Source organism: Alternaria postmessia (genome assembly GCF_024291825.1).
Source record: "Alternaria postmessia strain BMP 2775 chromosome Unknown scaffold_5, whole genome shotgun sequence".
NCBI lineage: Eukaryota > Fungi > Ascomycota > Dothideomycetes > Pleosporales > Pleosporaceae > Alternaria > Alternaria postmessia.
The window spans coordinates 651,017-678,995 of NW_026260078.1; the positions used below are offsets into that span (position 1 = coordinate 651,017).

Genomic DNA, 27,979 nt, shown 5'->3' on the forward strand with positions numbered 1-27,979 from the left:
CTCTCTTCTTGAATGATACGGAAGAGTTCGAGGAACTCTTTAGCTGTCCAGACTTAGAATGTCCAGGAGCGCCTTCAGTGTCGCTATACAAACTCGATCGTTGTACAGGAGCCTCCCTTAGATGTCGGTTCGTATTCTGAAGTGTAGCTGACGCTAAAGTTGGGGAACTATCTGATGAAGGCATGCTAGGAAGTTGGCGTAAGACTTCCCGCATGGCATCAATATTGTGATCCAGTTTCACGCCCGGAACCTGCAAAGCTTTCTCAACAAGCGCATCCCATCCCCTTCTCCACATCATCAGATCGACACTGACAAGTCTCCTGGTGCGTTCACTACAATCTCTCATGTGCGCCTCTTGGACCGCTGAGTACACGATGTCTGGAAAGCAGGGCCTGCAATCAGCCATGAGAATCAGATCAAGCGCGTGGGTCGATATGACAGTCATCTCTTGCTCCTTCACGACCTGAATCATAACGACCATTGCCAAGGCAAAGTCATGGCTAGCCAGACTTTGGTCTAGAAAATCGGTTTCTGCCGTTGCCAACACTTGAGAGACAGTCTCATCAAAAGATGGTGCCTTATCTAGAGCATCAGAAAGGTCAGGAGAGTCCGTGTCAGAAATCCGATCAAAATTGCGCCGTATATTTTCAAAGAACTCAGTATTGCGATTGACCTTTGCAGACTCAGCTTCCCGCTCTTGCTTAACAAGCTCATCTAATGCGCTTCTCCAGATTGGCAAACCGATGTGGAGAATTCTCTTGTATCGCGCACTAAGACCTCTGGTGTCTGCCTTAAGCACTGCTAGAAAAATCTGGTCTGGGAAGCAGCGTCGGTTATCCGCCATCGCCATCAAGTCAAGCCTTTTGATCGTTGAAGCAGACATCTTCAGCTTGCTTAACACCTCACTCATGACGGTTGCGGGCAGCGCCACGAGACTTACTGTCGGGCAATCGTTTTCTATTGTTTCTAAAACTTGGGCAACCACGTCATTGAAAGTCGGCGCTCCGTCAGGAGGCGGCGTATCCTTGATTTCATCAAGCGGGTCGATGTAGTACTTCGCTCTGACAGATGAGCCCAATGAACGGGCAATCGTCTCCAGCTTTCGTAATAAAGCCAGCATCGGGTCGTTCGGTCGATCACTTATCGTCTTCAGACTGTAGACTCCTCTAGTCCGGGTTGGATAATCCAAATAGAAGTCCAGAGCTGCTTGCAATGCGACTTTCGACTTGTATACGATGTGCGAGCTGTGGTGGGCTTGGTCCAGCATGACAAGGTTGATGGTCTGCACATGTCTGCTCTCCAGGCGGAAGAAAGTGAAGTAGAATTTGTCTGCCGCTCTAGGCACTCCGTCTGCACCTTCAGCCAGTTCAAGCCGACCGTCTTGAATCACAGTGTAGGAGTTTCGAGCTTTCGCTATTGGCAAGTCTTCGAGCAAGGAGTTAGCGTTGTCTGGTTGACTGTGCGCCTGCATACGAGCTGCCAACATCAATCTCTTGTTATTGCGGATGTCTTCGCGCTGATCTTCCAAAGGTTCTGGGAGATAGTTATCGCGCAATATCATGACTAAGCGTGGAGAAACGACGCTGATTATATGAAACTCGGTATATGCAGTCGTCGTCTGTTCACCTGTGAAAAGGTTGGTGGAGTAGTCGTTCGGCCCTTCATGAATGCCAAACGCGTTTTCAGTGAGGAGAAACTCTTCAACGGCATCTGAGGGAGTAGCGAAAGACAGGTACATCGACCTAATATTGATCTTGAGCCACTCAGCGTCTTCTGGGTAGATTTCCTTGTAGAGATCTTCTGTCCATTTACCGGCAGGATCCATATGCTTTTCCATGATCCTTTCAAGGTTGTCGAGCCAGACATCGAGCGGGCGCAAGAAGTTGCGTTCTTGCATGTATTCCAGAAATAATGCCCGATCGCTCGAAGCATAATCCTCTGCTCTCTGATGATTGAAGCGTTTGAAAAAGATAGGACTGCTGTACTTCATGACGAAGATGTATTTTCGTAGAAGATCTTTGTCATGGCGTGAGAGTTTGACTTTGTCCTTGCCCGTTTTATGGGCATCTGCAACTTTGGCAATAATGCGACTTGCTTGGCCCTCAATACGGCTTAACTTTGTTTCAATTCGATCTTGATCTTTCTTGCTGAATTTCGAGTCGTCCTTGTACATGTCATATTGTCCAAAGATTCGTCCCACTGGTGATTCGACAAATTTGGGAATGTCGTGACCCAGGTCAACCGCGGTGACTACATCTTCGATTCGTTGTTTTCTGTTCTGCTTCTTGCCATGATTGAGCACGGTCGAAGATGGGTAGGAGAAGCGACGGAGCAAGAAGCGAGGGATATAGTGCTGATATTGGGCTTTGTGTAATTCAGGGTTTGCACCTGCCATCGCTAGAGTGTTGCAAACATTAACAACCAAAGATAATGAGCATGTAGTTGGAAGATGGAGTGGTTATCTTGTTCGGATACTGGATTAAGCGCCCGCGCAGCGACTACGCCTCTGTCTCACTGGGGCGCGCGCCTCAACCCCGCATCAGGAGTTGAGGGTTTGGCCAGTAACAAGTCGCGACAAGCGAATCACCCTGTTGTTGGCACACAGATGCCCCATCCAATCCTTAACTTGTCACAGTCGACTCCCTCATTTCCACGCAAGCTTAAGAAATCATCTACACTTATGCCATGTGCCTCAGCAAGCGCCCAACACGTATCGCCTTTGGAGATGTATGCTTGACGATTTCCCTTTCCACAAGCAGAGACGTATGTATCCTCGCTCTTGTCCACGAGCTTGAATACAAGGAACAAGAAAACAAGAACCAGCAGTGCAAATGGCAACATCATACGCACAGCGCTCCTGTTGTCCTTTTCTATTGCTTCGTGTTGCTCTAGTCGTTCTTCGTCAGATATGGGCTGTGAGCGCTCGCCGGTGGCTCGCAGCTCCCCGTAGCGGTTGCCAGGCTCAGATTCGTAGACACGACCGGATGCATCGCGGAAGGTGTAGGTCTGGGTATCAGCGTCATAGCCTATGCGCTCGAAACCGTCTGGCAGTCGCTCAGCGTCCTAGAAGTCGTGTCAGTGTCCTGCTAGAAAGAGGGTGCTACCTAGGTATATGGGGACACTTACACTGTCCATATCTGTCCAGCGACCCATGATGAAGAGCTGTGGGCTAGCTAAGGTTAGTTGGGAGGGTGAGTGAGACAGTCGAATGAAAGGTAATAAAGAGTTGTCGCGTTTCTTTGGAGGGTTACGAATATGCGATCGCGCTGCTTTTGAATGCAAGAGTCGCTCCTGTAGCTTAGAGAGGGCGAATATCTCGACCGCCAGTTGTATGGGGGAACAAGGTTTCGAGACTACGTGGTGGCGCGTTGTGGTGCAGCAGAGACGTGATGACGGGAGGTGGGGGCGTCTAAGCCACAGCCCCTGCGCGTATCCGGGTGGCCTAATTTTTCACGGTCACGAACGGCTGCATGCTTCTGTCTTATGAACTAACACCGTCATTACGCTTACTACTTGCTATCATGAATACATTCTTCACATCTTCTAATCGCACAAATAACGTCTTCTCCGGTTTCGACGGCCAACACTTGTCACCTCCCTCACTTTGACTCAGGGTGACCAGCTATGGCTGGTGATTTGCCACTTCCGCTTTGCGAATATTGTGGTAGTCCATATCCTCAAGACTCTGGATTGTGTCTATTGACAGTGGCGCGTCATCTTGTGTGTGGCCATGTCTATTACCACCTGATATAAACGATCTGATGGTCTTCAATGTTCCTCCGTGAAGTTTCTGAGTAGCAATCCTTGGGGCGCTTGGATCCTTGTGCTGGTCATGGAGCGCGTCGCCTCGCTGGGTACTCGACTTGCTACTTCGTGAGGATCTGGACAGCCTCATGATAGCCAGGAAACGACGTCCGAATTGCTGAAGTACGCTATCCTTCTTCCGTCGATCGTCGTCAACAAGGTTCGTGATGAAGACTCCGCGGATAACAATGACGGACGCCATGATGAGTCCAACACAAGATTCGACGATGAACCAGTACGCAGCCCACACCGGCGCCGTTCCGTTCCCTGCCTCGGTTGTCTCAGTCAATGAGCCGACGACTCGGATCAACGCGCAAATGATCATTACTGTCGAGAGGCCTAGCAATGCCACAATCGATAGTTTTCGGGAGAACGACATCATCGATTCGTTTACAACGACGACGGGAAAGCTCACAACTAGGAAAATCAGTATTTCCATTCTCATCTTGAGCCATTAGGCCGCATCACGTACTGAGAACATCGCCTATGATATCGAGGACGCCGACGAGAACGTTACCCGCGACACTTCTTTCATGCTGCCGGGGATTGAAGCCACATGTAGCTGTAAACTGTCAGTAACTTGAACCTCGATAAAGAATCGAATACCAACTGACCTGCGTCTGTACCAAAGTGTGGACAGATAACCACAAAGTTGATGACTGCATAGATCCAGCAAAGGACAAGAAAGCCTACGGTTATCCAGTAGAACCGCATGATCTTGACTGATAGCCCTCGGGTCAAGGTGTGAAAGAAATTCATAAAAGCAAACTTGACTAGGTAAAGGGAAGTCCAGTTGAACGTGGAGAAGATGAAGGCCCACTTAGGCGTGTCCAATATTGCAGGAATATCCTCTCGGAAAGGAATGGTCTTCCTTTGGTTCATGGCTTCGATAAGATAGAAAGTGTTCAGAAGCTTGTGGACGCAGACGAACGCGACTATCAGACACAAACATGACACCAAGACAAAGCCATCGTCCCATCGTATTTTCCGACCGCCAAAGATGCGAATCGCGAAGCGTGCTAACACGGAAAGAATAGCAAGCCCGAAAAGAATACCCGTCGTGATCTAAGATTTGTGTCAGCATCTACAATGAATCGCCAACAGGGAGAGTGCATACCACAAATGGCACCTTATCAATCCTACCAGCATGGTCAATGATGTACTGTCTACCGGGCACATATTGTGCTGGTGGTAGCTTCGACGGATCAATCGACATGTCTTGGGTATAGCTTTCGTAGCGCAGAATCTGGGTAAGGAGGAGACTGTACGTTAGAGCTACAGAATTCCAAGTGGGAAGAGGACGACATGACAAGCATATAACAAGATCTAGTATCGCATGCGATTGTGTGAAGGGTGGGGGCTATTGAAGTATATATATACTCCGCATGCTGCATCTACTATTGATCGATCTTTTGGCATCGTCAACTGGGATCATGACCGGTCGCAGCGTGTCGTACAAATAATGCCTTGTTGGGGTCGGGGATCGAAGAGCGAATCCCAAAATCCCCGAGAACACCGACATATTGGTAAGATTCGATTGACGGACATGAAGGAAACGATAGCGAATGTCGGGTTGTAATATCGTAGTACAGGAAGGCAGTGCTGATCCTAGCGCTGACGCCCATGCACCCAGGTGAGGCTAGCGCCTTCCGTGCCGCCCTCCCATCTTGCCGCCTCGTCCTGCACCTTTACTCGCACTTCGACAACAACTACCGTGAGATCGGATCACGATACTTGCGCCTCTGTGACGACGTCTGCAAGTTGCAACACCCAATCCGCGGGTCAGCATGACGCGGGTCAGCATGCCAGCCATCATGGCTGTGGTCGCTGGTGCTCTCGCCATGTTTGTGGCCAGATTGATGGCTAATCGACAGCACGTAAAGAGTTTACGAAACTCAGGAGCAGTAAGTCAAGTACTAGGTGCACCTAGAGAAATGGTTCTAACAATAGCAAGCCAATGCCGAAACATCATCCTCTGTTCGGCCATCTCATCGTGTTGAAAGAAGCCATTCAATCACTACCACAGAACACCGTAATGCACGTAGTAGTACGGCGAATAGCACAATCGTTTCCCGGCGGTGTCTTCTATCTCAACTTATGGCCTTTCAACGCTCCTATCATGGTAGTCGCGAACCCTTATGTTGCATCACAAATTGAAGCTGCTTTCCTCGACAAGCCCGCCAATATAAGTGCTACTTTAGAGGTCATCAACGGTGGACCATCGCTACTGACCATGTACGGAAGCACTTGGAAGAAATGGCGGGCGCTGTTCAATCCAGGATTCGCTGCTGGCTATATAACAGGACTTTCTCCTGCTATAGCAGAGGAGGTCACGGTTTTCTGTCAACTTCTTCAAGAACGCGCCCAGAAGGGCGAAGTCTTTCCTTTGGAGGAGCATACGCTTCGGTTGACTTTTGATATTATTGCGCGTATTACCTTGTAAGTTCTCAACACGATGCGCCTACAGTAAAGGTTGATTACTAAAAGGTGGGCCCAGGGGTGCGCGTCTCCACTATCAAACTCAAGGAAGCGCCCTCGCAGACTGTCTCCGAAGACAAGTGTATTGGACTCCATTCGGTACATCTTTCAATCCAATCCGTCGCTATCTTAGCCCTCGTCCATTCGTCCAAAAGTACAACAGTTACCGTATGAATCAATACCTTGACAAGGAAATTGACAAACGTTTCGAAGAGTTGGCTCGCTCCCGTAGAAGCCCTTCAAAAGATTCCCACTTACAATCTAGATCTATCATCGCGTTGGCCATGGACAAGTACCTGGACGATGTAGAGGGCAAAGACGAGGTGTCAAAATCGGCCTTCAGGCAGCTGGCGAAGCCTCAACTTCGTATGTTCCTGTACGCCGGCCACGACACCACTAGTAGTACCCTGCTGTACAGCTATTTGCTACTGTCTCGTCACCCGGATGTTTTGTCCAAAGTACGTGCAGAACACGACAAGGTATTCGGGTCCGACTTCTCGCTCCACAGTATCACTCGCATTATCACAGACGATCCCGCACTCCTGAACCAGTTACCCTACACTCTGGCAGTCGTCAAGGAGGTTCTGCGCATATTTCCTCCGGCTGGCAGCATGCGCGATGGCCGCCCGGGTGTCTTTTTGGTAGATGAACAGGGTCAGCGATACCCTACAGAGGGCTGTAACATATGGACACTCACTCTTGCTATGCACCACAACCCCGAAGTGTTTGTGAGACCGGAAGATTTCATTCCAGATCGCTGGCTCGTCAGTCCAGAGGACCCTTTACATCCGAAGAAGGCCTCATGGAGAGCTTTTGAGTGGGGCCCACGTGCCTGCATTGGGCAGACACTTGCACAACTGGAACTCAAAATCGCCTTGGTAATGACTGTGAGGATGTTTGATATTGACATTGCGTATGAGGAGTGGGACAAACTACATCCAAAGAAGGGCATCAGAACTGTTGACGAGAATCGAGCATATCAGGCTGAGATGGGTGGAGGCGGAGCTCACCCAGCAGATGGCCTCCCTGTCAAGGTCACTCTGCGTGCATAAGTAACAATTTCAGTCTATATGAATGAGTTCTCACTCGTAGTGTCTAGTGCCATGCTATTACTTTTTGATTGAATATTATGTGCCTCTCAGCTGCACCCTGGACGCGAGGAGTAGAGAAACCATTGTTCACACGTTCTTAAACTATACCATTAAGCTTAGATACTGGGGCCTTCCTGGTCCGTATCATCCAAGCCTCCTCCATTAACCTTGCCATCTTCGTTCCTCGCTTCATAGTCAGAGTCCAGAAGCCAGCATGCTTCTTAGAGTTCTTTGCTGGTATGACAACACCATAAGCTAGCAAAAGCATCACCATGTCAACATGTCCTCGTTTGACGGCATGCCATAACGCTGGCGCACAGACTGTGTCGTCATATTCACTCTTCTTGATTTGTGCACCACTCTCAATCAGAAGCCTAGCAGCCCCGAGCCAGCCATTCTGTACTGCTAATACAAGACCTTGTGATAGCCCTTGGGCCCCGATGCGACCCGCCTCGTAAGTATACGTAGCGTCTCCAAGAGTGGCGTCAGTCTCGAGGAAGTACTGTATAATGTGCACATGACCATGCTCGCATGCTAGATAGAAAGGCGTCAACCTCAATTGACGATCTGACTTGATCGCACGCTTGAAATTGTAGCAACGGCGCACTACGTCCAATTCACCTCTTATGATTGCCCACTTGCACCATTCGTATTTCGCATCGTAGATTGCTCTCCCAGAGTCGCAACTCTTGAGGTACCAGCACATGAATGTTGGAAGCATAGTGGCACGTTGCTTGTACATGCATGTATCGATAGTCTCGTATAACTGGTCCCATTGGTGACGACTGTCTTCAAACCGCTCATAAATAATTGACGAAGCGTACTTATGCCCGTTCACCGCAGCGGCAGTAAGTGGAGTGCCATATAGCTCGCTACGTTGGCCTATATCACGTACCTTGCCAACTAGAAAGCGCAAGGCAGGTTCGCTGTACGCTGGAGGTGGGCGTGTATGATTTCTGCGAATATTTCAACTGGGAGATGGAGCAAATCCATGATTGCATCTGAGAGCCAGAGAGCTCGTAGTGGTGCAGACCCTTACGGCTGAGATATGGCCCTTGGTTGCGCTGCCAAGGCATTTGCGTGTTCGTCACCCATGGATGAAATCTCGGTACTGTCGAATCGGGCTCGTGACCATCGCAGCTTCTCTACACTCTCGATGTTTCATGATGCACTTAGGGATCCACATCAAGACAAGCTTTACTCGAATGTCAACTCTTGCTTAGTACTGTCTTAATAGCGTCGTCCTCCACGTGACAATGCTATGCTTTTGTCGTGTGCCAGGTGGTATAAGAGTGCTAAGCATTCGGGGAAAAGGCAGAAGATGAACGGCCTCCTGCATTGGACGAGCTACTAGTCTCGGCATCATCCCTGTGAAGCAACGTATCGTGGACAGTCTAGATTGCGCGACTAGGAGTCTCGCTGTCAAAGTGGATGCCAGAAGGCGAAGCTGGGCGCGATTGTCGTTTAGGATCAGCGGCTTTCGTATTGATGATGATGACCGTGCGGGGGAAAGCCGACGCTGGCGGCTTCCTAGTCGTCGCCTCGCGCTTTCTGTTCCCAGCACCTGGCAGGGATGCTGTGACAACGCGTCGCAGCGCACCTTCCCTCCAACTTCCCAGGCAAACCGCACAGGATACCTGTTTGATGCACAGTGATGCCAGAATCCTTCAATCACCTTCTAGACTCGTCGCGCGCAAACAAGAATCATAACACGCCCAAACAAGCAAGACGTAGCGCGCCACTGAGGCTGTGCGCGCCGTCCACGTGTAGCCAATCTGGCCGGACGACCGACGTCATTCGTCAGTGTTCGGGGATCCACTCAGAGAGTAAGCACATACCAAGCCGGTTCAAGCTTGCCGAGCATTGATAAGGAAGGCGCGGCCACCGCCTCACTTACTTGGCCACACTTCTACCGTCCTCAAAGTACATCTTTGTACTCAACCACTACCCAAACTCTGCAACACCAAAACCGATGGGAGAACCCGACGACCCCTCTATACGCAGCTTCAAGTCTAAGGCAGCATCTGCACTTGGCTTGGGACGCAAGAAAGACACTCAGACCGACGTCCTTCCGACCCACAACCCCCACACGACCGCCCATCCTGGCCTAGGTGGCAGCAACCCGCCGCGTAGTGCGCCCAGCACCACCAACAGCGACCACAGCGGCCACCATGAGAAGCCCGTCGCGCCAGACGACAATTCCACAGATATCCAACATGGCAGTGTTAATACCGCGGCTGATGGAGAGACGCCTTCCGCCATAGGATCCGAGAAGCGTCCGTTCTATTCGCCTACCCGTGTCAAGAACGGAACCCTCCGATTCATCACCCACACCAAGAATGCCCTTACCCACAGCTGGATCAACGTCCTGCTCGTCTTCGTGCCTCTTGGTATCGTAGTCAAGCTTGTAGACTTGAAGCCCGAGATTGTCTTCTCTATGAATGCCATCGCCATCATTCCACTGGCTGGCCTGCTCGCGCACGCGACCGAAGTCGTCGCTGCCCGTGTTGGAGATGCGCTCGGTGCATTGCTCAATGTATCCTTCGGAAACGCTGTCGAGTTGATTCTCTTCATCATCTTGCTCGCCTCTGACCAAATCGAGGTTGTGCAGGCGTCGCTGCTTGGATCCATTCTTGCTAACCTGCTTCTCATCCTGGGTATGGCCTTCCTACTTGGTGGTCTCAAATACCAGGAGCAGGTTTACAACAACACTGTCACCCAGATGAGTGGTGTCATGCTGGCTCTTGCCGTAATGAGTCTTCTTTTGCCCACGGCATTCCACGCTGCTTTCGAAGACAACTCCATTGCTGACCACGAGACGCTATCCGTCAGTCGTGGTACCAGTGTTATTCTGTTGCTGGTCTACGGTCTATACCTTCTCTTCCAGCTCAAGAGTCATCGTTATCTTTATGCTAGCACACCCCAACACATCATTGACGAAGAATCGCACCCTGGTGTTCTTGCTGGCGCATTCGACTCGTCCAGCTCAGACTCTTCATCCAGCTCCAGTAGCAGCGATAGCGATAGTTCTTCAAACAACTCTGATGGTACCATGAAGAAGAAGGCCAAACGCATGGTCAAGAGACTTCGCCGCAAATCCAGCGCTAGCTCTAAAGACGATGGTGCGCTTTCGGCCATGAGCTCCCCCTCTGCCGAACTGAACCAAAGTCCCTTCGAGACGGAGAGGACTAGCAGCGTTGTCACCGCGAACAATACTGGTCCCATCACCTCTCGCCGGCATTCCTTCGACGTCATGAGTGGTGACGAAGCTGACAACGATCAATACGTCCCGGTGGTTCGCGACTTTGAAGCCGCCTCGCACACCTCACGATCCTTGACGAAGAAGGAAAAACGTAAGAACAAGAAGAGCAAGAAGGACCGTCGTGATCGTAACAAGATCGACACCATTCCTGAGAAGGAGGTCGAACCAAATGATCCCACGCCCAAGGTCACCTTCGCTGAAGAAGTACAACATGACAGTGCTGCTCCAATGAACGCACGCAAATACAACCGCCCAGCTCTCCCTTCGCTACTTTCCAACAATGTTTTCTCGAACCCTCAAAATCTTGCTCCACTTGGCGGACCTGCGCCCAACATCCGTATGGCAGCACCTCGAGACAACGCGGCTTTACGTGCACCTCTTCGTCGATCAAAGTCTCTTCCTGAACAAATCGGTCGCGCCGACTCCACTGGTAGCGCAGTCAAACATCCTGCCGTATCTCCCCAGGCCGCCATGGCACTCAACGAAGATGACGAAGACGAAGAAGCACCTGACATGTCTATCAAAGCGGCTATCTTCATGCTTTTGATCAGTACGGGTCTCGTTGCTGTTTGCGCCGACTTTATGAGTGACGCTATCGAGCCCATGGTCGAGACCTCTGGTATCAGCCAAGCATTCATTGGTCTCATTATCCTTCCTATTGTGGGCAACGCCGCAGAGCACGTCACAGCTGTTACCGTCGCCATGAAGAACAAGATGGATCTCTCTATCGGTATCGCTGTTGGTTCTTCTATTCAGATCGCCATCTTTATCACCCCTGTTATTGTCATCCTTGGCTGGATTATGGGAAAGGAGATGACACTTTACTTCAACATCTTCGAGACTGTCGCACTATTCGTTACCGTATTGGTAGTGAACTTTTTGGTGTTGGACGGTCGCAGTAACTACCTTGAGGGTAGTCTACTGATTGCTGCCTATATTATCATCGCGCTGGCCAGTTTCTTCTACCCTGATGGTTGCGACGCTAGTGCTATCGGTGGTAATGAGCAGCGCTGTAACAACGTTCAGGTTGCCCGATTAGCACAGGGCATGGTCAAGAGGATGATCGGCATGTAACGCAATGGCCATTCGTTGAGAACCTTGAAGCTCGAGTAATATCTGGCTGCCACAAGATTTTCGATACAAGCATGGCATTGTGACTAGTTGGTTGAGTGGCATGGTGGGATGTCCGCTCCCGCATCGAGACTTGTCATAACGTCTCATTTCCTTTCTATCATGATGCTAGCCAGTCGTTACAGATACCTAATAGCTTATTACCCCAGAGGTCCCTAAATTGATACATAATTCCGGCTCGTTACACGAAGCCCGCCTCAACAGTGGCCTGTTACGTACTCTTGTGTGATGCAAATGGCTTTTGGTCAGCTTTTGGTCGCATTGCTCAAATGAGTTGCAAGTACGCGACATACACGTTTTGCTGTTGGTGGAGTCGTCATCTTTGGGCGCCCTGCCAAGAGTAAGCGCCTGCCTAAATCCGTTCCGTCGTCGTCGTCCGACACGAGAGGAATTCTTTGCGAGCTCAGCCACAAGGCTTCGACGACTATGTTTCTTATTCTCTCATCATGTATACCATCGATCTTGCCGATGTAAGATCGATCAGGCGTTTGTCTCGATAGCTATACTGCGTTCCGTATCGCGACATACCGTATTTAGACGTTTGTGCCTGTGACATAAAAAAGCAGCGAGAGCAACTCTCCCCTATTCAGATACAAGAAAAGTATGGTCAGCCGCGGCGGCCGTTCGAAAGGATGCACCAACTGTCGCCGCCGGCGTGTGAAATGCGGTATGTGCCCATTCGCTTACCCCACGTTCACCGAGTCGAAACCAGGTGCATGTGCTGACAAGAAAGACGAGAACCGTCCCGTGTGCGGACAATGCACAAAGCGTGGTCTCGAATGTGAAGGGCCAAAAGACCTAACCTGGATCGATCAGAGTAGGACATTCGAAGCCAAACCAACAAACGCAGCCCAGAATGCTGTCGTCAAGATAGCTAGTCCGACTGAGCTATCTCTTAAAGCCTTTGAAGATGACATCTGCTTGGCGTACACTCGCAAGACCTTGCTGCGCGGAGGACCTGTCGAAATAGCCTGCAACATGGTTGAGAGCTACGGCGCATCTATAGAAAGCGACAACCCAGGTCTTGATCTGTTGCGCAAAGGGATATTAACCTTGTCTGTTACCTTTTTCGGAAGCCAACATCGACAGGACTACATCACAAAAAAAGGTTATTCCCAATACAGTGAGGTACTGCGGCAGCTGAATTCGCATCTTTCTCACCCGGAGCTGCAGTTGACAAACGAAACTCTATTGACAGCACTGTCTTGTATGCTTCTCGAGATCTTCTTGCCGACTGGACCGAAGAACTTTTTGAAGCACCAGCGAGGCCTCGATGCCATCGCGATGCTACGGGGCCCACCGAAAGAGTCCGATGGTACTACGGCAACAATTTTTCGCGGCTTGCGCATTCTCTCTATTGTTGGCTCGCTGGCGGAGTCTAGGACTTCTCTGTACTCCAGAGAAGAATGGAAGCAGGTTCCGCCTGTCCAGGCAAGCGAGGCAGGATACTTTCAGCATCACGTTTTCACCATTCTGGCCGATTGTACCCGTCTAATTGGCCGTCGCAATGCCCTGCTTGCTCCCAAAGCCATACCTGCCAGTTTCGAACCGTTACTTGTCGAGGTGGAAGCTGTATTGAGCGCGCTGGAGGCGCTGTATCCGCACTGGGAGGTTTTGAATCGAAATCAGCTAGCTGGAGTGACAGAGCAGTCAGATATGGCGAAGACACTGGGGGTGGCCAATCATGTCTCTGCAACGGCATATATGCTCTACAACACTGCATACATATGCGTGCTTCAAATCAAGGATTCGTTGTCTCCGTCGCCGATTAATGTTGCATGGCGAAACGCTGCGGCGACGAGCATCGCCAAATGCTTGGAATTGAAAGAATATGAACAGCGCGAGGGTGCACCGCAATCGAACACCATAGCCTACGTGGCTATAAGAGTGGCATGGCAAGCGTTGGGCGGTTTCGACTCTCCGGAAGGACGACGCTTAGCACATGTTGTCGATTCTGCGACAAATTCGGTCTTCCAGCAGCCATCTCTGCCATCGGATGAGTCGCTCTTTTCTAGATTTGTCGAAAGGATGCCGGTCGTGCTACCCAACTGCACGTCGTACCCCAATGAGCAGCATGATGCATGGTCTGAAGGGCCGCCAGGCATCATTGAATTCAGCATGCAACAGTTGGTCATACATCCCCGATTCTACGTAAAGACTTCTGACTCCCATAGGCATCTCGCATAGCTTTAGTTGCGTACAGCTACTGCATCAACCCTATACAAGATTAGCAATGGCTGAAAAGAAGCTGCCCATGAAGTGCGATGTCGTAGTGCATTGCAGTTATGCGCCACGCCTGATTTACTTCGGAGCACCCTTCTCAACCTGTGTTCTAATTTCGCGACATGTCACGCGGCTCCACATGGCGCGTTCCAAGCTTCCCCGGATTTTGACATTAGCCGGTGGCAATCTACCGGTAGGGAATGAAACACGGCGAATTTATCTGAACATGCTTCGGGTGAAGGGCACAGCTTCATCGATCTGAATTTGAATCATTGTGCCTTTGCACGACCTGTTGCGCGAAAGGCTGCGGACTCCCGTCTATGTGCGCTCACTTGCGGCCCAATTTTGCGCCCCAAAAACGGTGGCGAACCCACGAACACGCTGATATTGCGACCAAACACCTGAACACACATCTGCCGGACAGGGTCCTTTCGCCGCTTCCGATGACCCGGTTTAAGCATGTCGTCTACTATAAACGAGCCAAGAGCCCCTAAGCTTCACGGGAATGACCTCAGGACAGCGGGCGGAGCCTTGGCGTTTATACATAAAGATGGTAGGCCTTGAGAAACAATTCGAGCATTTCAGAAACACAGTCGTCGTTCTTCTATCATCATGGGTCTCAAGTCTCTCATTGTCGCGACAATCGCTGCGGTGGCCATCGCTGGGCCCATTCCAGATCCTCTCAATATGATGAAGCGGGCTGGACCTGCGGCGGGCCAAGTGATCACAAAGTGCGCAGCACCTGGTCAAATTGCTCTCGCCTACGATGACGGCCCATCTCAGTACACACAAAAGCTCGTCGACACCTTGACCGCTGGTGGAGCTAAGGGCACCTTCTTTGTTACTGGTTCGCTATATGGTACGCATAGCATTCCTCATGATACTCACCTAAGAGCACCTCCTAACAGGCGTAGGATGTATCTACAACCAGAAGAGCGCTCTCCAGAATGCCTACAAAGCTGGCCACCAGATCGCATCCCACACTTGGTCCCACCCGCAAAACTTCGGCTCCCTCTCAACCAACGACCTAACATCCCAGATGACGCGTCTTGAGCAAGCCCTCGTCAACATTATCGGTGTGAAGCCAACCTACATGCGCCCTCCTTACCTCGCCACTGGCGGAAACGTGCTCCCAACAATGAAGACGCTTGGATACCGCGTCATCACCGATGATGTCGACTCCGAGGACTGGAACGGCAAGACACCCCAGCAGAGCCAGCAGAAGTTCCAGCAAGCCGGTACCAGCGGTAATGGACATATCCCTCTCATGCACGAGACTTATGCTTCTACGGTCAACACCCTTACGCCTTGGTTGATCAGCTGGGCGAAGAACAACAATCTCAAGTTGGTTACTGTTGGTGAGTTCGATTATCAGTCTGTTATCATTGAGACATATTGCTAACTTGGTGTTTTAGCTGAGTGCCTGGGTGACGCTAGTGGCGCTTACAAGAGTGGTACACCGAACGGTGCCTCGACTTGCTAGTTGGATCCAGTCCAGATGAGTTGAAACTTCGCCGTTCACTTTGACCTCAGTATCTGTGGAAGAGCAGACAACGACTACCCTTGATCTATGTACATATTTTACTTTTAGAAAACCCTTTTAGCGAAGGCATTGATTATTCCTTCTGATGTTTCCACTTGCGTACGCTTGATGATCTCGTGCTAATGCGCTTCGCCCTTTGTCAGCTACTAATGTTGTAATTCTTAAATGAATTCTGCGGATCGTAGGTCAGTAAGAAGGGGTGAGTCGATGAGCTGGTATCTATTCTCAATATTAGTGTCGAGTTGTGAAATTGACGAAGCGACAAAAAAGCTGTTGAGTCACAAGCATTTAGAACAAGACAAAAAGGTCGGTAAGTGCGAGATAGTAAGCTCAAGACATTTAATGAGGATGGGGCAAGAAGTGTGAGCGGTGACAGACCGCCGGTACGCATCCGAAGCAGGAGGCGGAGAGGTTTCTCTGCTGGCCAATGCCCCCATTCATTCCCACGCATGAGATTCGAGACGAGCGAGACTACTCGAAGGTCCTTCGTAAGTATTGGTGTTTGTCTCCGAACTCTAGTCCCGTCGCTTTTCCAAGCTCTTGCCAATCTATGTGCAGCTTGCCAATCCATCGCTCGCAGCATCAATCGTGCAATCATTCGTGTTGCCTCTGCAAGGTGAAGTCTAGAAAAAGAGTAAGTATGATATGATTACTCCGGTCAGGAAAGAGAGTGTCATTGTCACATACTCCGGAACATGGCTGGTCAGGTCGTTGGTCGTTAGGAACGCAAACTCCAGCTGGACTATCGTCTCCGTAGCAGAGCTTCATTCAGTTAGCCATGAGATAGGTATCTAGAGCACGAAAGATGAGTTAACTTGCCCCTGATGACCCCTGCGCCGATGCAATACTCGAGATTATAGCCGCAATGATGAAAAGCTTCATTTTTTAAAATGATGGGTGATGATTTTATAAGTTTTGCGGAGTATTGGAGTATCCGAAGCTCTATTGTGGAAGGTGCTTATATACTCCACATGGTTGAGTATAGTACATCGTACTTGCTGACATCGATCGTCAAAAACTACAAGCAGTGCCAGCTAACTAGTCCGTTCTTGAGTGGAATACCGCTGGACCTGCTGTAAGTGACGGTGTGCTTCGGTCGTCCTCGGGTCAATCCAGCCTTGCCGTGACACGCGTAACTCATTCGGCCCAGCGTGATTATGATCGTTTTGACAACAGGTAACTGAGCACATATATTCTAATAGCTTGCACTTGACAAGACCTATTTATTTTTAGGATCGATTAGGTTGCTGAAGTTGTGGAAAGCTCGTTTTCGTACACTACCCACGGACCAAACAGCAACTAAAGTGTAAGATCCCGCTTCGTTCAAACGTTCAATCTTTTCACTCTCAAGATTACTCACCATAATCATGTTTCGATTAGTGTACATAGGATGTACGAGCTCGGAGTGATTCTTTCGGCTGAATACACCGCCTTGGCTTACAGACGCGCGTTCTAGTCTGGCGCACGTCCTAGTCTACTTGTGTCTCCACCTAATGCTACCCGCCAGGTAAGACCTCGAACTGACACCTCATAGTGATAGTAGCGTACATGAGCAGTTGTAGGGAGCCAATTCAAGGCTAAAGCTCGTATGATCCATCATGTGCAAAGGCTTGAATGTCTTGCAAAAAGAAGCTATAGCCTCCCTAGGTCCACGAAACTAGCTACTTCAAGATAGCATACCCTACCCTAGAAGACTAAGCTTCTCAAACATTTTAATCACTGGCGCCTCTCTCTTCTTCCCCACCTCTTGCAAGCTATCCCATAGCGTCGCATCTCCGCCAGTAGGCTTCATCGCCTCACCTTCAACGCCAACTGGCAGCTGATTAGCACTCTCGGAGGCTCCAACTGCCACAGCTGGGTACATCTCCTTGATTGCATCCTGACACCGTTCCATGACCTCGTTGACAGCATTGGACACGGCATCAGCACGCTCTCTCATACTTCTCCTAAACAAACCTTCGACAAGGCGCTGGATTTCTTCCTGCATGCTGTTGATACGCTCGATGAGGCGTTCGATCGAGTTGGTAAGATACTCCTCCTCATATACTGTGCCCTTCTTACCACGCGCACGCTTCCTCTCCTCCCTGCGCTTATTCTTGCTTGTCTTGCGTGTAGTCGTCGTGTTTACTGTGCCAGTCTGATTTGTGTATCTGGTCATGAATGTACCACCACTCGTTGTGTCCGTGGGCGCCAGAGAGATGTTGTCAGGGATGTTCGCATCGGCCGGGCCGTCAATCATGCCCTCGTAGAACGCCATCGGATCTTCTGCTTTCTTGGTCCGGAGTTCCTTGAGTCGAGGTACTTGAGCTTGCAGTTGGCCTTTCATGTCGGCGAGGAACTCAGTCATATCTGCGCTGCGTTCTATGAGACCGGGATCGATGACTTCGGTAATAAGAGCAGGTTCGCGGCGGAGCGTGACGACACGAATTGCTTCGGCGAAGTGGCAACCACGACACAGGAGACGCGCTGCGGACGTAAGATCAGACAGATAGTCCAGTGTTATTGATGTAGCGGATAGGTAGTCCTTGGATTCTGCGAGACCATCGGCGAGGTCCGTGGCAATGGTCGACAGCTCATCAGCGCTGACATCGGCGAGAACAGCAGACGATAAGGCTTCGCGCCAGAGATTGGCTGACCGGTAACATGGCCAAGCGGATGTATGATCGCCGAGATACTCGTACGCCAGCGCAGCTTCTTTGTTCTTGTTGTTGCTGCTCAAGAAATCTGCGTACAACCGCATGATTTCTCTCAAGCGAGTGTTGTCGTATTGGTACATGCTCAAGGCCTCGGGGTAAAGGTCGTGCTTTTGTACATACTCCTGTACTTCATCGTAGGCCTGGAGTTCTTTGAGATGTGTGAGTGCTTTCGCTCTGCGTCCGAGCTGGTCGTCAATCTTGAATTTGCGACGGATTTCGGGGAGATCTTGTAGAGACTGGAGATGTGGAAGATATTCTCTCGGATCCTGTGAGAGTTAGACAATGCTTTGTTGGGCGATATGTCAGATGTACCTTTTGTGATTGTTGAGCGATGAGCAGGGCGAGATCTAGATTGTAAAGTCCCAATGATGTGTCATAGAGCTGGTTGACGTCTGCAAGAAAGCAAATGTGCTCGGCAGCCTTGTCAGTAAGCGGGTCACTTGATGCTGCAAGACGTTAGTAGATTGATCAACCAGCGAATGAGTAAGACTCACCTTGCAGACGACCGATCATAGCTAGACCAGTCTCCAGAGCTGGCGGTGTTTTGGAGACGTGGGCCGTGATTATGTTCTGCAGGTGCACATCCTTGTACTGTGACTTCTCTAGTACGTCCAAGAAAGCGTCGCATATGCGATTGACTTTATTGTCGACTTGATCTTGTGACAGCTTTGACTTTGTGGCCAGTTCCTTTGTCTTCAGTGTTTCCTTGTACATAGTTTCCGAGACGTCCTCGTTACTGTATCCGTTAGCTGATGTATACCTGATCATGGAGGTGGCCATCTACCGGAGCTGTGCTAAGAGCAAATCGATGTGCTCTATCTTCTTGATCTGCGAAATAATCCTCTCCAGACTGGCCATGAAACGCTCCGGATCATGATCATGTAGGATATTGAAATCCACGCGCTGGTTGCGACAAGCAAAGAATGCTTCATCATATCGGTCTGCCTCAATACTTCGGCGTATAGCAGCAAGCACAAGTGCTCGTGGGTATATCGTTTCCAGGTTACCTCTCGGCATCTGTAGTACGACTGAGTACGTTGTTGGCATGACCGTGACGATCTTTGCTCCTCTCTCGATGCTTCTGCATCTTTCATCCTTTTGTGGTTCGTCTGCAGGTACCTCTAGATCTGGAAAATATTAGTATGTAGGCGACTTCGACAATCCAAGCGGCGCTCACCATCTACACTAGCAAGATGAACAAATTTGAGGAGATGCTGCGTCGTTGTGAAGATAAGATGAGCGGTAGTGACCACGAACGATGTACAGTTGCGAACTAATATGCGTTCATTGGCATACAGCACTCCGCTTTTAGTCAAACCAAACGCCAGTGTCTGCACCTGTCAGCCATTGTCAATACAACTTGACAGATGTTATACGTACCTGACCCTCAACATTGACGAGCTGAACCTCGGGTGCAAAAGAGGGGAATTTGTTGACAAGAGACATCTGCGGTGGCAGATCCGATGTAGTCTCATCGACCACAACCTGATGTAAGGCACCACTCTGAAACTGGCTGTACAGCGTTTCCTGATCGATACTCGAAAGAAGCAGAGACGTGCCTTCGGCCTCCATTATGGGTCCTTGGGGCAGCAACATATCTCCCTTGGAATGCCAGAGAGAGCTTTCCTCCTCGTCCCAGCTATCGGTTAGTACGAACATCTGGTCCTCGCCAAGAAATGTGACATGACGCGGGGAGTGATCTTTTACCGCGTCACTGCGCCAAAGGAGACTAGGTTTTGGTATTGGCCGCTTGTTCAGGTCGAGGGCATATACTGCAATGTCGCTGTCGGAAAGTACTGCTAGACAGTTGCCCGATTTCGAAAGTGCAACATCCATAGGCTTCGACTCTAGAGCCACAGTGTGTAATGACATGGGAGGTGGTACGTTCGCAATGCGAAGAGGCGTAAGTTTTAGAGACACTTGCAACCATCAGTACCAAACGATCCTTCAAGGAGAAGGTAGCTACTCACATCCGTCTATCGAAGCGACCATACCAAAGTCATTTGGTGGAGCAACTGAGCCGGCCGAAATCGTAGAGGCATACTCTAATACTTGCAGCGAATCTAATCTGTATTTAGCCAGACGTACTGGTAGGAACGGGTAGATGAGATACCTGACGTCGAAAGCGCGACAGCAAGCGGACGCTCGGCGTGCCAATCGCACATGACTGTCCGAGGAGAAGCCTCGGGAAATCGAAGTTCTTGCTTGAGATAGTAGTGGTAATTGCTCATCGTCCAGAGTTGCACCTTGTCGGGATAGGATACAGCAATGACGTTAGAATCACTGTTCCACTTGAGTGTCAATGGAACTGAGAGGGCAGCTAACTCCTCAACAGTAAATCGAAGATCGAACTGGCCATGACGAAGACCGTTCCGCTCGAAAAAGACCACCTCAACTTTGTCGCTGGTACGGCGAGTACTGGCAATTAAGTTGCCTGATGGTCGCCAACTGAGGGCCCCTTCGAGGCCATCCACAGGTTCGCTTACACTGTCCAGTTGTCCTTCGCGGGAGTACACACGGATCATGCGACGGCGCTCTTCCTCGATCTTGCTTACTGCGAACCATGCGCCATCGCCTCTCCAGCTGATTGTGACAGATCTGTCGTCCAGGGGGCTGAGTACACCCTCGTCGATGCTTTCCGGTACTGTTGGGTCCTGTAGCGCCCTGGCTCGTTTGCCTTTGAACTGCGTCTCTTTCTTTCCCCACCCGACCGAGACGTGACTGGAGACGTTCACATCTTCAGGAGTGAGGTTGACGCTTGCAATGTTCTCGATATCGCGACTCATCAACAGTAAGGTGTCCGCCTGTGTAGTGATGGCGAGGAGTTCCTCATCTGGCGACCACGCAGCAGCCGAGAGGCCAGCATCCACCGATCCCACGATCTCAACTAGCTCTTCCGTAGATGTTGGGTTTTCTCTTACGAGGACGATATCCCCTCCGGCCAAAATCAAACATGATGTCGAAGTGTCGGCGAAATGGTGCAAACTTAAGATTGAGTCATGGGTAAGCGAGGGCAGCGGACACGGCGCATCCCACGATGCGATGCTTTCGAGTTTCTCCTCAACACCGTTGCGCGCATAATGTAGTCTCTTGAGTTCGATGGTCGCACGTGATTCCGAGGGACCGAAAGCGCATACCAGTGCATCAGATGCGGCGTCCCAGGCAGTCGCAGTTAGCGGTAGTGGTTCGTCTCCAGAAAACCGCAGAAGCGACCTTCCCACAATCTTTAGGTTTCGCATTGCCGTAGAATCATGGGCTGTGTTCGTTGCAATGTTGCGTCCTGTTGCTTGAATGACTGGTCACTAGCCCGTTGGCAGAATCGCGCTTCCGAATTTTTGGTGATACTAGCGCCGAGCTTCTACCGAAGAGTGATGCAACAACGCCTCTCATCGTCATACAGGTGTTGCAAAATGAATCCCGTCCTCTTACCACTTGCTTCTCAAAAAGTTACCTGTATGGATTAACTTGCCTCTTCCACTGTTCCAATCGATCAAGTGGCCAGCGACAGTACCCCACGTCTCAATTCAAATAGCCACTTTGATTGACCGAGGGGACATTGATGAACAACATCGAACATTGTCAACTGCATACACTGAAGCATGATGGAATACAGACAATGAAATTGATGCTGTAGTGTCTATACAGGTGTCCGAGCGACCCTCCGATATTCTACAAATCCCGCATCCTCCCAATAACCCAGTATCGTGCCCACGCTGCGAGTGACTGCGTCTAGGGCTTGTTCTTCTTTGTCTGCCAGACTGTAGTGAGAGTATGGTTAGATGTATATTCACGGCAGGTGGGATTGAATCAGGTGCCTCACCAGCAAGGAGGAATGGCAGGGAGAATCCGGTTGCTGCGACTGTTAGCCTGGACCTGGCATTGCGACGCGCCAAAGCTCACCCATGAATCCCCAGTACTTGAAGGCAAAGCCCCTCTTCAATGGGTCGAATGGCAAGTTGCTGCGCGGGCCCTCGGGGTAGTGGTATGGGCTGGCGAACTGGGCGCGGGTGGACTGGAAGCCGCGGCGGGCAACGAGAGTTGGGGCCGAGGCGGCGCGGAAGGTAGCACGGGCGAGCATCTTGGGAGGTCAGCGTAGATCGCAATTGGCGTCGAGTTGCAGCGTACTTTGGCGGTGTTGTAGAGTGGAGAGGTTGCGGAGTTCTGGTCGCGGTGGTTCGATGAGTTGCAGCTTCCACGGCCATGTCTTGGCGATGATCCGCTTAGTCAGGATCATCAGTGAAACTTTCTTGATCTCGGTCGCGCTTGCATACCATAATCTTTCGCGACAGGTCAAAACCGCCTGTCTGACCCGCCAGCCACACCCGTGAGATAATAGCATCCAACTGCGAATAGAGCGAAACACAACCACCCACCATGGACGACGACATGTTCGACGTCTTCGAGGGCGGCCCTTCCAAGGACACCGCGCCCAAGAAGAGCAAGAAGCGCCAGGCGAATGGCACTGTCAAGTCACCCGAGCCGGTTCAGGACACCGCTATGGCCGATGCACCCGCAGAGACGACCGAGACGACGAATGAGAACGGCAATGCGCAGACTCTGAAGAAGAAGCAGAAGCGCGATGCAGAGCCCGAGCCCATCGTTACCGACGACTTCGAGACTGAGCAGTCGCGCGAGGTCGCCGCCGCCGCCGGGCTACAGGCGCAGTCGCAAGAAGGCCAGGCAGTGGTGCTCTCGCATCAAGTCCGCCATCAGGTCGCTCTCCCACCAGACTACGACTATGTTCCCATCTCCGAGCACAAAGCCCCAGCCGAGCCCGCGCGCACATGGCCTTTCACCCTAGATCCTTTCCAGCAGGTCTCTATCGCATCGATACAGCGAAACGAGAGTGTTCTAGTGTCTGCGCATACCTCGGCCGGAAAGACAGTTGTGGCAGAATACGCCATCGCACAATGTCTCAAGAACAATCAGCGAGTCATCTACACCAGCCCGATCAAGGCGCTCAGTAACCAAAAGTACCGAGAATTCATGGCCGAGTTTGGCGACGTCGGCCTTATGACTGGTGATGTCACCATCAACCCCACCGCGACTTGTCTGGTTATGACGACTGAGGTATGTATCGAAAGAGCTTGCCAATGGTATCCACTAATATCTGCAGATTCTCCGCTCTATGTTGTACAGAGGTTCTGAGATTATGCGCGAAGTAGCTTGGGTCGTATTTGACGAGGTCCACTACCTGCGCGACAAATCGAGAGGTGTTGTCTGGGAAGAGACCATCATTCTGCTTCCCGATAAGGTCCGCTACGTCTTCCTCTCCGCCACCATTCCCAATGCCATGCAGTTCGCAGAATGGATCACGAAAACCCATAGCCAACCGTGCCACGTCGTTTACACCGATTTCCGTCCGACGCCCCTGCAACACTATTTCTTCCCTGCTGGTGCCGAGGGTATACATCTGGTGGTAGACGAAAAGGGTGTGTTCCGTGAAGAGAACTTCCAGAAGGCCATGTCGTCTATTGCGGACAAGGGTGGAAGTGAGGCTAAGGACTTTATGGCGAAACGTAAAGGCAAAGGCAAAGACAAAAAAACCAACACGGGCGGCAACAAGGATCAGACGGATATCTACAAGATTGTTAAGATGATCATGATCAAAAGCTACAACCCGGTCATTGTTTTCAGTTTCAGTAAGAGGGAATGCGAGAATTACGCACTCTCCATGAGCTCGCTAGCGTTCAACGACGACTCGGAAAAGGCCATGGTCACAAAGGTCTTTAACAGCGCCATCGAGATGCTCTCAGAGGAGGACCGCCAACTACCCCAGATTCAACACATCCTTCCCCTACTCCGAAGGGGTATTGGTGTTCATCACTCTGGACTGCTACCTATCCTGAAGGAGACTATCGAGATTTTGTTCCAGGAGGGGCTGATCAAGGTGCTTTTCGCTACTGAGACATTCTCTATTGGATTGAACATGCCGGCTAAGACAGTCGTGTTTACCAGTGTGCGCAAATTCGATGGAGTATCGCAGCGATGGGTTACGCCTTCCGAATTCATCCAGATGTCTGGTCGAGCCGGTCGTCGTGGTCTCGATGACCGTGGTATTGTCATCATGATGATCGGCGAGCAGATGGAGCCGGCTGTGGCGAAGGAAATCGTCCGCGGTCAACAGGACAATCTCAACTCCGCTTTCCACTTGGGTTACAACATGATTCTCAACCTTATGCGAGTTGAGGGCATATCTCCCGAGTTTATGCTGGAGAGGTGTTTCTTCCAGTTCCAGAGCACAGCGGGTGTCTCCAATCTTGAGAAACGTAAGTTTGTGTCTGTGATATCTAGGTACAACTACTAACAGTATCGTAGAACTTGAAGAGCTTGAGCAAGAGAAGGCGAACACGAACATTGTTGACGAGCCTGCAATCAAAGACTACTACAATCTGCGGCAGCAGCTGGATACACACACTAAAGACATGCGCGATGTGATCATGCAGCCCAACTACTGCTTGCAATTCTTGCAAGGTGGTCGGTTGGTAAAGATCAAGTTCAAAGACTACGACTTCGGCTGGGGCGCTGTTGTAGCGTACACTGCTCGCAAGGCTAACAAGGGAGAAGTCCTGCAACCTCAAGAGTCGTACATTGTTGACGTGCTACTGCCCGTCAGCAGCGATACCAAGTTTGTTCCTGCGGTCAACGATGGTCTGCCACCCGGTGTGCGACCACCTGCGGCCGGAGACAAAGGCAAGATGGAGGTTGTGCCTGTAGTCCTGAACTGCATTGAATCGATTGGCCATCTCCGAGTATTCCTGCCCAACGAACTCAAGTCGACTGAGCAAAGGAACAACGTTCGCAAAGCGCTGAGCGAGGTCAAGAAGCGCTTCCCCGACGGAATTGCCATTCTAGATCCCATTGAGAACATGAACATCAAGGACGACAGTTTTAAGAGACTCTTAAGGGTAAGCTTTGCCATCATACACATATGTCTCTCCCTAACACAACGCAGAAAATCGAAGTTCTAGAGTCCCGCCTGCTCTCGAATCCTCTGCACAACTCGCCTAGATTACCCGAACTATACAGCCAATACGCGCAGAAGATTGCGATCGGTGAGAAGATCAAGAACATCAGGAAGGAGATTGCGAGCGCCCTGTCAGTCATCCAACTGGACGAGCTGAAGAGCAGGAAACGTGTGTTGCGACGACTTGGCTTCATTGACGATGCGGACGTCGTCCAGCTCAAAGCCCGTGTTGCTTGCGAGATCAGCACTGGAGATGAGCTTGTGCTTAGCGAGCTGCTCTTCAATCGTTTCTTCAACGAGCTCACGCCAGAGCAATGTGCTGCTTGTCTCAGTTGTTTCATCTTTGAGGAGAAGACGCAGGAAGTGCCGGCGCTCAAGGAAGAGCTTGCCAAACCGTATCGCGAGATCCAGCAGCAGGCTAGGGTGATTGCGAAGATGTCACAAGAGAGCAAGCTGACTGTCAACGAAGAGGAGTACCTCAAGTCATTCAAGTATGAGCTGATGGAGGTCGTTTACGCGTGGTCCAAGGGTGCGACGTTCGCAGAGATTTGGTATGTTGCTTCGGTCGATCCGCATTGAACAACGACTAACGTTTGCAGCAAAATGACCGACGTGTACGAGGGAAGTCTCATCCGTCTCTTCAGGCGACTGGAAGAACTGCTCCGACAAATAGCTCAAGCGTCCAAAGTTATGGGCAGCGAAGAGCTTGAACAAAAGTTCACGGCAGCACTGGAGCTTGTCCGTAGGGATCTGGTCGCAGCCCAGTCCCTGTATCTATAATGTGTGGAGCACGTTTTGTATATTACGGTGTTGGTGGGAGTCTTTGATAGCATCATTGTTCGAGCAGGTAAGTGTGGCACTCGCATGGCGTTCTCCTTTATGCGGTTGAATCAAAGCGCCACCGGACATGCCCATGTCTCAGGCGCACGCAGGGAGCCTTGGGCGCTATGCATCTCAGAAGAGAAGCAAGGCGTGAGTGCGTCCTGGATAGAAATTCACTAGATCTGATACTGTGGGCTTGCACCACGGTGGAGGATCCCCCACGTACATACATTCTCTCTGATATGCATGGTGATATGTGATGTGATGTGATGTAGCTAGTGCCGCCGTAGCCGCTGCCCTTGCTTTTCCAACAGGCAACCACGCGATGTCAAAACGTGAATGGGCAACTTTTAGGATGAAGCAAAAGTGGCGAGAAGATACAACCTCAACTCCAGATGAGAGCGAAAGTGCTGCGCTGGATATCTGTGACATGTGACGTGATTGGCTGTGTGCACGGACATAGCTGTTAGCATATTCTTGGGCCTTCGTATGGCTCTGCTGTCTCCACCACGGCAACAACAACACACCTGACACCGCTCTACGGCCGACCCAACGAGAGCCTCGCCCTCTGCATCATCCTCAAGACATCGCTATCCGGCTCCCAACAAAGCAGGCGTGCGATTTCACTGCGTTTGCGGGCCCTTCCTCGTCATGAGCGTACAGTACCAGACCTTCACGCCCCCTCATCTCTTGAACAACAACCGCCGCTCTCCCACCCGCAACCGTAAGTCCGCTCGCTGCTCTCAACAACCCAACCCCATGTCGGCTACTGACTTGACACCCTTTGCAGTCTTCGCCCCCACGCCCGCAATGACAGGCCGCAAGCGGAAAGCCGAGGACGATGGCAGCGCCGGAGACGACGACCGCATGAGTGCATCGCCATCCACATCGCCCGCCGTACTCCCACGACCTGCGCCGCGAGGCATGAAGCGCATGCGAACCAACATCTCAGGCCGACCCCTCCCCCTGCCTCGCCTCCTCGAGACCCTGAGCCCCGACGAGATGCGCAACCTCCTGCAGTCCATCTGCCAGCGCCACCCTGACATCGGCAACGAGGTTGTCACCACCGCGCCGCGGCCAAGCATACAGTCAACATTGGAGGTTCTGTCAAAGTACGAGGCGGCGTTTCAGGCTGCCTTCCCCTTTGGCGGCCGTGCGTCGTCCGACTACGCATACAACCGGGTGCGGCAACAGCTTGACGAATTGCTCGACTCGCTCAAAGACTTCACACCTCACTTCCTTCCACCCCACGAACATCAACCCGCTACATCACTCGCCTTCCTTGACGGCGCCACTGAGATCATCCATCGCTTACCCAACTGGGACACCTATCAACACAACCGACACAAGCAGGAGGCATACGAGGAAATGGCAAAAGCGTGGGCGATAGTCATCCAGGAGGCAGCGAAGAAGGCGGGCGGCATACAGCTCCAATATGGCGGATGGGACCAGAAGATTGCGAAGCACAATGAGATTTCGGGCGGAAAGATGCAGGAAGCAGTCAACGAGCTACGTGGAGGTCTCGGCTGGATGGGCACAGAGACGCCCAACCCTGCTGCAGGCGGGTCCAACGATGCCATGTCCATTCGCCAACAGTTGTTGAGTGGAAACTATGGGACCGGCTCTCCCGCAAGCATAGGTGCATGGTAGATCGACAACTACCAGGCACTAGCTGTGCCGACAGCGAAGTGAACCCAGGCTTCTCTCCCTGAACACATGGCTGCTTCTCTGGCATCTAGCAACGCCTTACCCGACCATCGACCGCGATCGCCCTCCCCACATTACCTCGCATCCATCACAGCATTACTACCATGGCGATCTTCCAACAATTACGGCCTAATCCATAACCGCGAATGATACCATTGCATGGAGGCATATTCCCATGATAACGACTGCATAGCGTTTCCTTCGGTTTTTGTTAACGTACAACAGCATCTGGCGGGCGGATATCATTGCACTGGC

General features: G+C 51.1%; 7 protein-coding genes across 7 annotated transcripts; 5 read left to right on the forward strand and 2 right to left on the reverse strand.

Moving 5' to 3' along the window:
* Positions 1-854: 854 nt before the first annotated feature.
* Positions 855-3,153, reverse strand: J4E82_001493 (uncharacterized protein; the record flags this gene model as incomplete). The annotated part of the gene is made up of 4 exons (XM_051727804.1): positions 855-893; positions 941-2,388; positions 2,679-3,063; positions 3,127-3,153. The coding sequence occupies 4 exons, from the start codon at positions 3,151-3,153 to the stop codon at positions 855-857; spliced, it is 1,899 nt and encodes a 632-aa protein (XP_051592649.1).
* A 2,465-nt stretch (positions 3,154-5,618) lies between these two features.
* On the forward strand, positions 5,619-7,334 carry J4E82_001494 (uncharacterized protein; the record flags this gene model as incomplete). Its single annotated transcript, XM_051727805.1, has 3 exons — positions 5,619-5,708; positions 5,759-6,243; positions 6,302-7,334. The coding sequence occupies 3 exons, from the start codon at positions 5,619-5,621 to the stop codon at positions 7,332-7,334; spliced, it is 1,608 nt and encodes a 535-aa protein (XP_051592650.1).
* A 2,011-nt stretch (positions 7,335-9,345) lies between these two features.
* J4E82_001495 (uncharacterized protein) lies at positions 9,346-11,709 on the forward strand (the record flags this gene model as incomplete). Its single annotated transcript, XM_051727806.1, has 1 exon — positions 9,346-11,709. The coding sequence occupies one exon, from the start codon at positions 9,346-9,348 to the stop codon at positions 11,707-11,709; it is 2,364 nt and encodes a 787-aa protein (XP_051592651.1).
* A 2,892-nt stretch (positions 11,710-14,601) lies between these two features.
* J4E82_001496 (uncharacterized protein) lies at positions 14,602-15,391 on the forward strand (the record flags this gene model as incomplete). Its single annotated transcript, XM_051727807.1, has 2 exons — positions 14,602-14,848; positions 14,904-15,391. The coding sequence occupies 2 exons, from the start codon at positions 14,602-14,604 to the stop codon at positions 15,389-15,391; spliced, it is 735 nt and encodes a 244-aa protein (XP_051592652.1).
* A 1,822-nt stretch (positions 15,392-17,213) lies between these two features.
* Positions 17,214-22,306, reverse strand: J4E82_001497 (uncharacterized protein; the record flags this gene model as incomplete). The annotated part of the gene is made up of 9 exons (XM_051727808.1): positions 17,214-18,494; positions 18,541-18,674; positions 18,723-18,964; positions 19,013-19,355; positions 19,406-19,559; positions 19,609-20,147; positions 20,199-20,291; positions 20,342-21,508; positions 22,129-22,306. The coding sequence occupies 9 exons, from the start codon at positions 22,304-22,306 to the stop codon at positions 17,214-17,216; spliced, it is 4,131 nt and encodes a 1,376-aa protein (XP_051592653.1).
* Positions 22,307-22,602: 296 nt separating this feature from the next.
* Positions 22,603-25,975, forward strand: MTR4 (ATP-dependent RNA helicase mtr4; the record flags this gene model as incomplete). The annotated part of the gene is made up of 5 exons (XM_051727809.1): positions 22,603-23,298; positions 23,345-24,497; positions 24,547-25,136; positions 25,184-25,746; positions 25,795-25,975. The coding sequence occupies 5 exons, from the start codon at positions 22,603-22,605 to the stop codon at positions 25,973-25,975; spliced, it is 3,183 nt and encodes a 1,060-aa protein (XP_051592654.1).
* A 693-nt stretch (positions 25,976-26,668) lies between these two features.
* STS1 (Tethering factor for nuclear proteasome sts1) lies at positions 26,669-27,667 on the forward strand (the record flags this gene model as incomplete). The annotated part of the gene is made up of 1 exon (XM_051727810.1): positions 26,669-27,667. One exon carries the CDS (start codon positions 26,669-26,671, stop codon positions 27,665-27,667), a length of 999 nt encoding a protein of 332 aa, XP_051592655.1.
* Between the last annotated feature and the right edge of the window lie 312 nt (positions 27,668-27,979).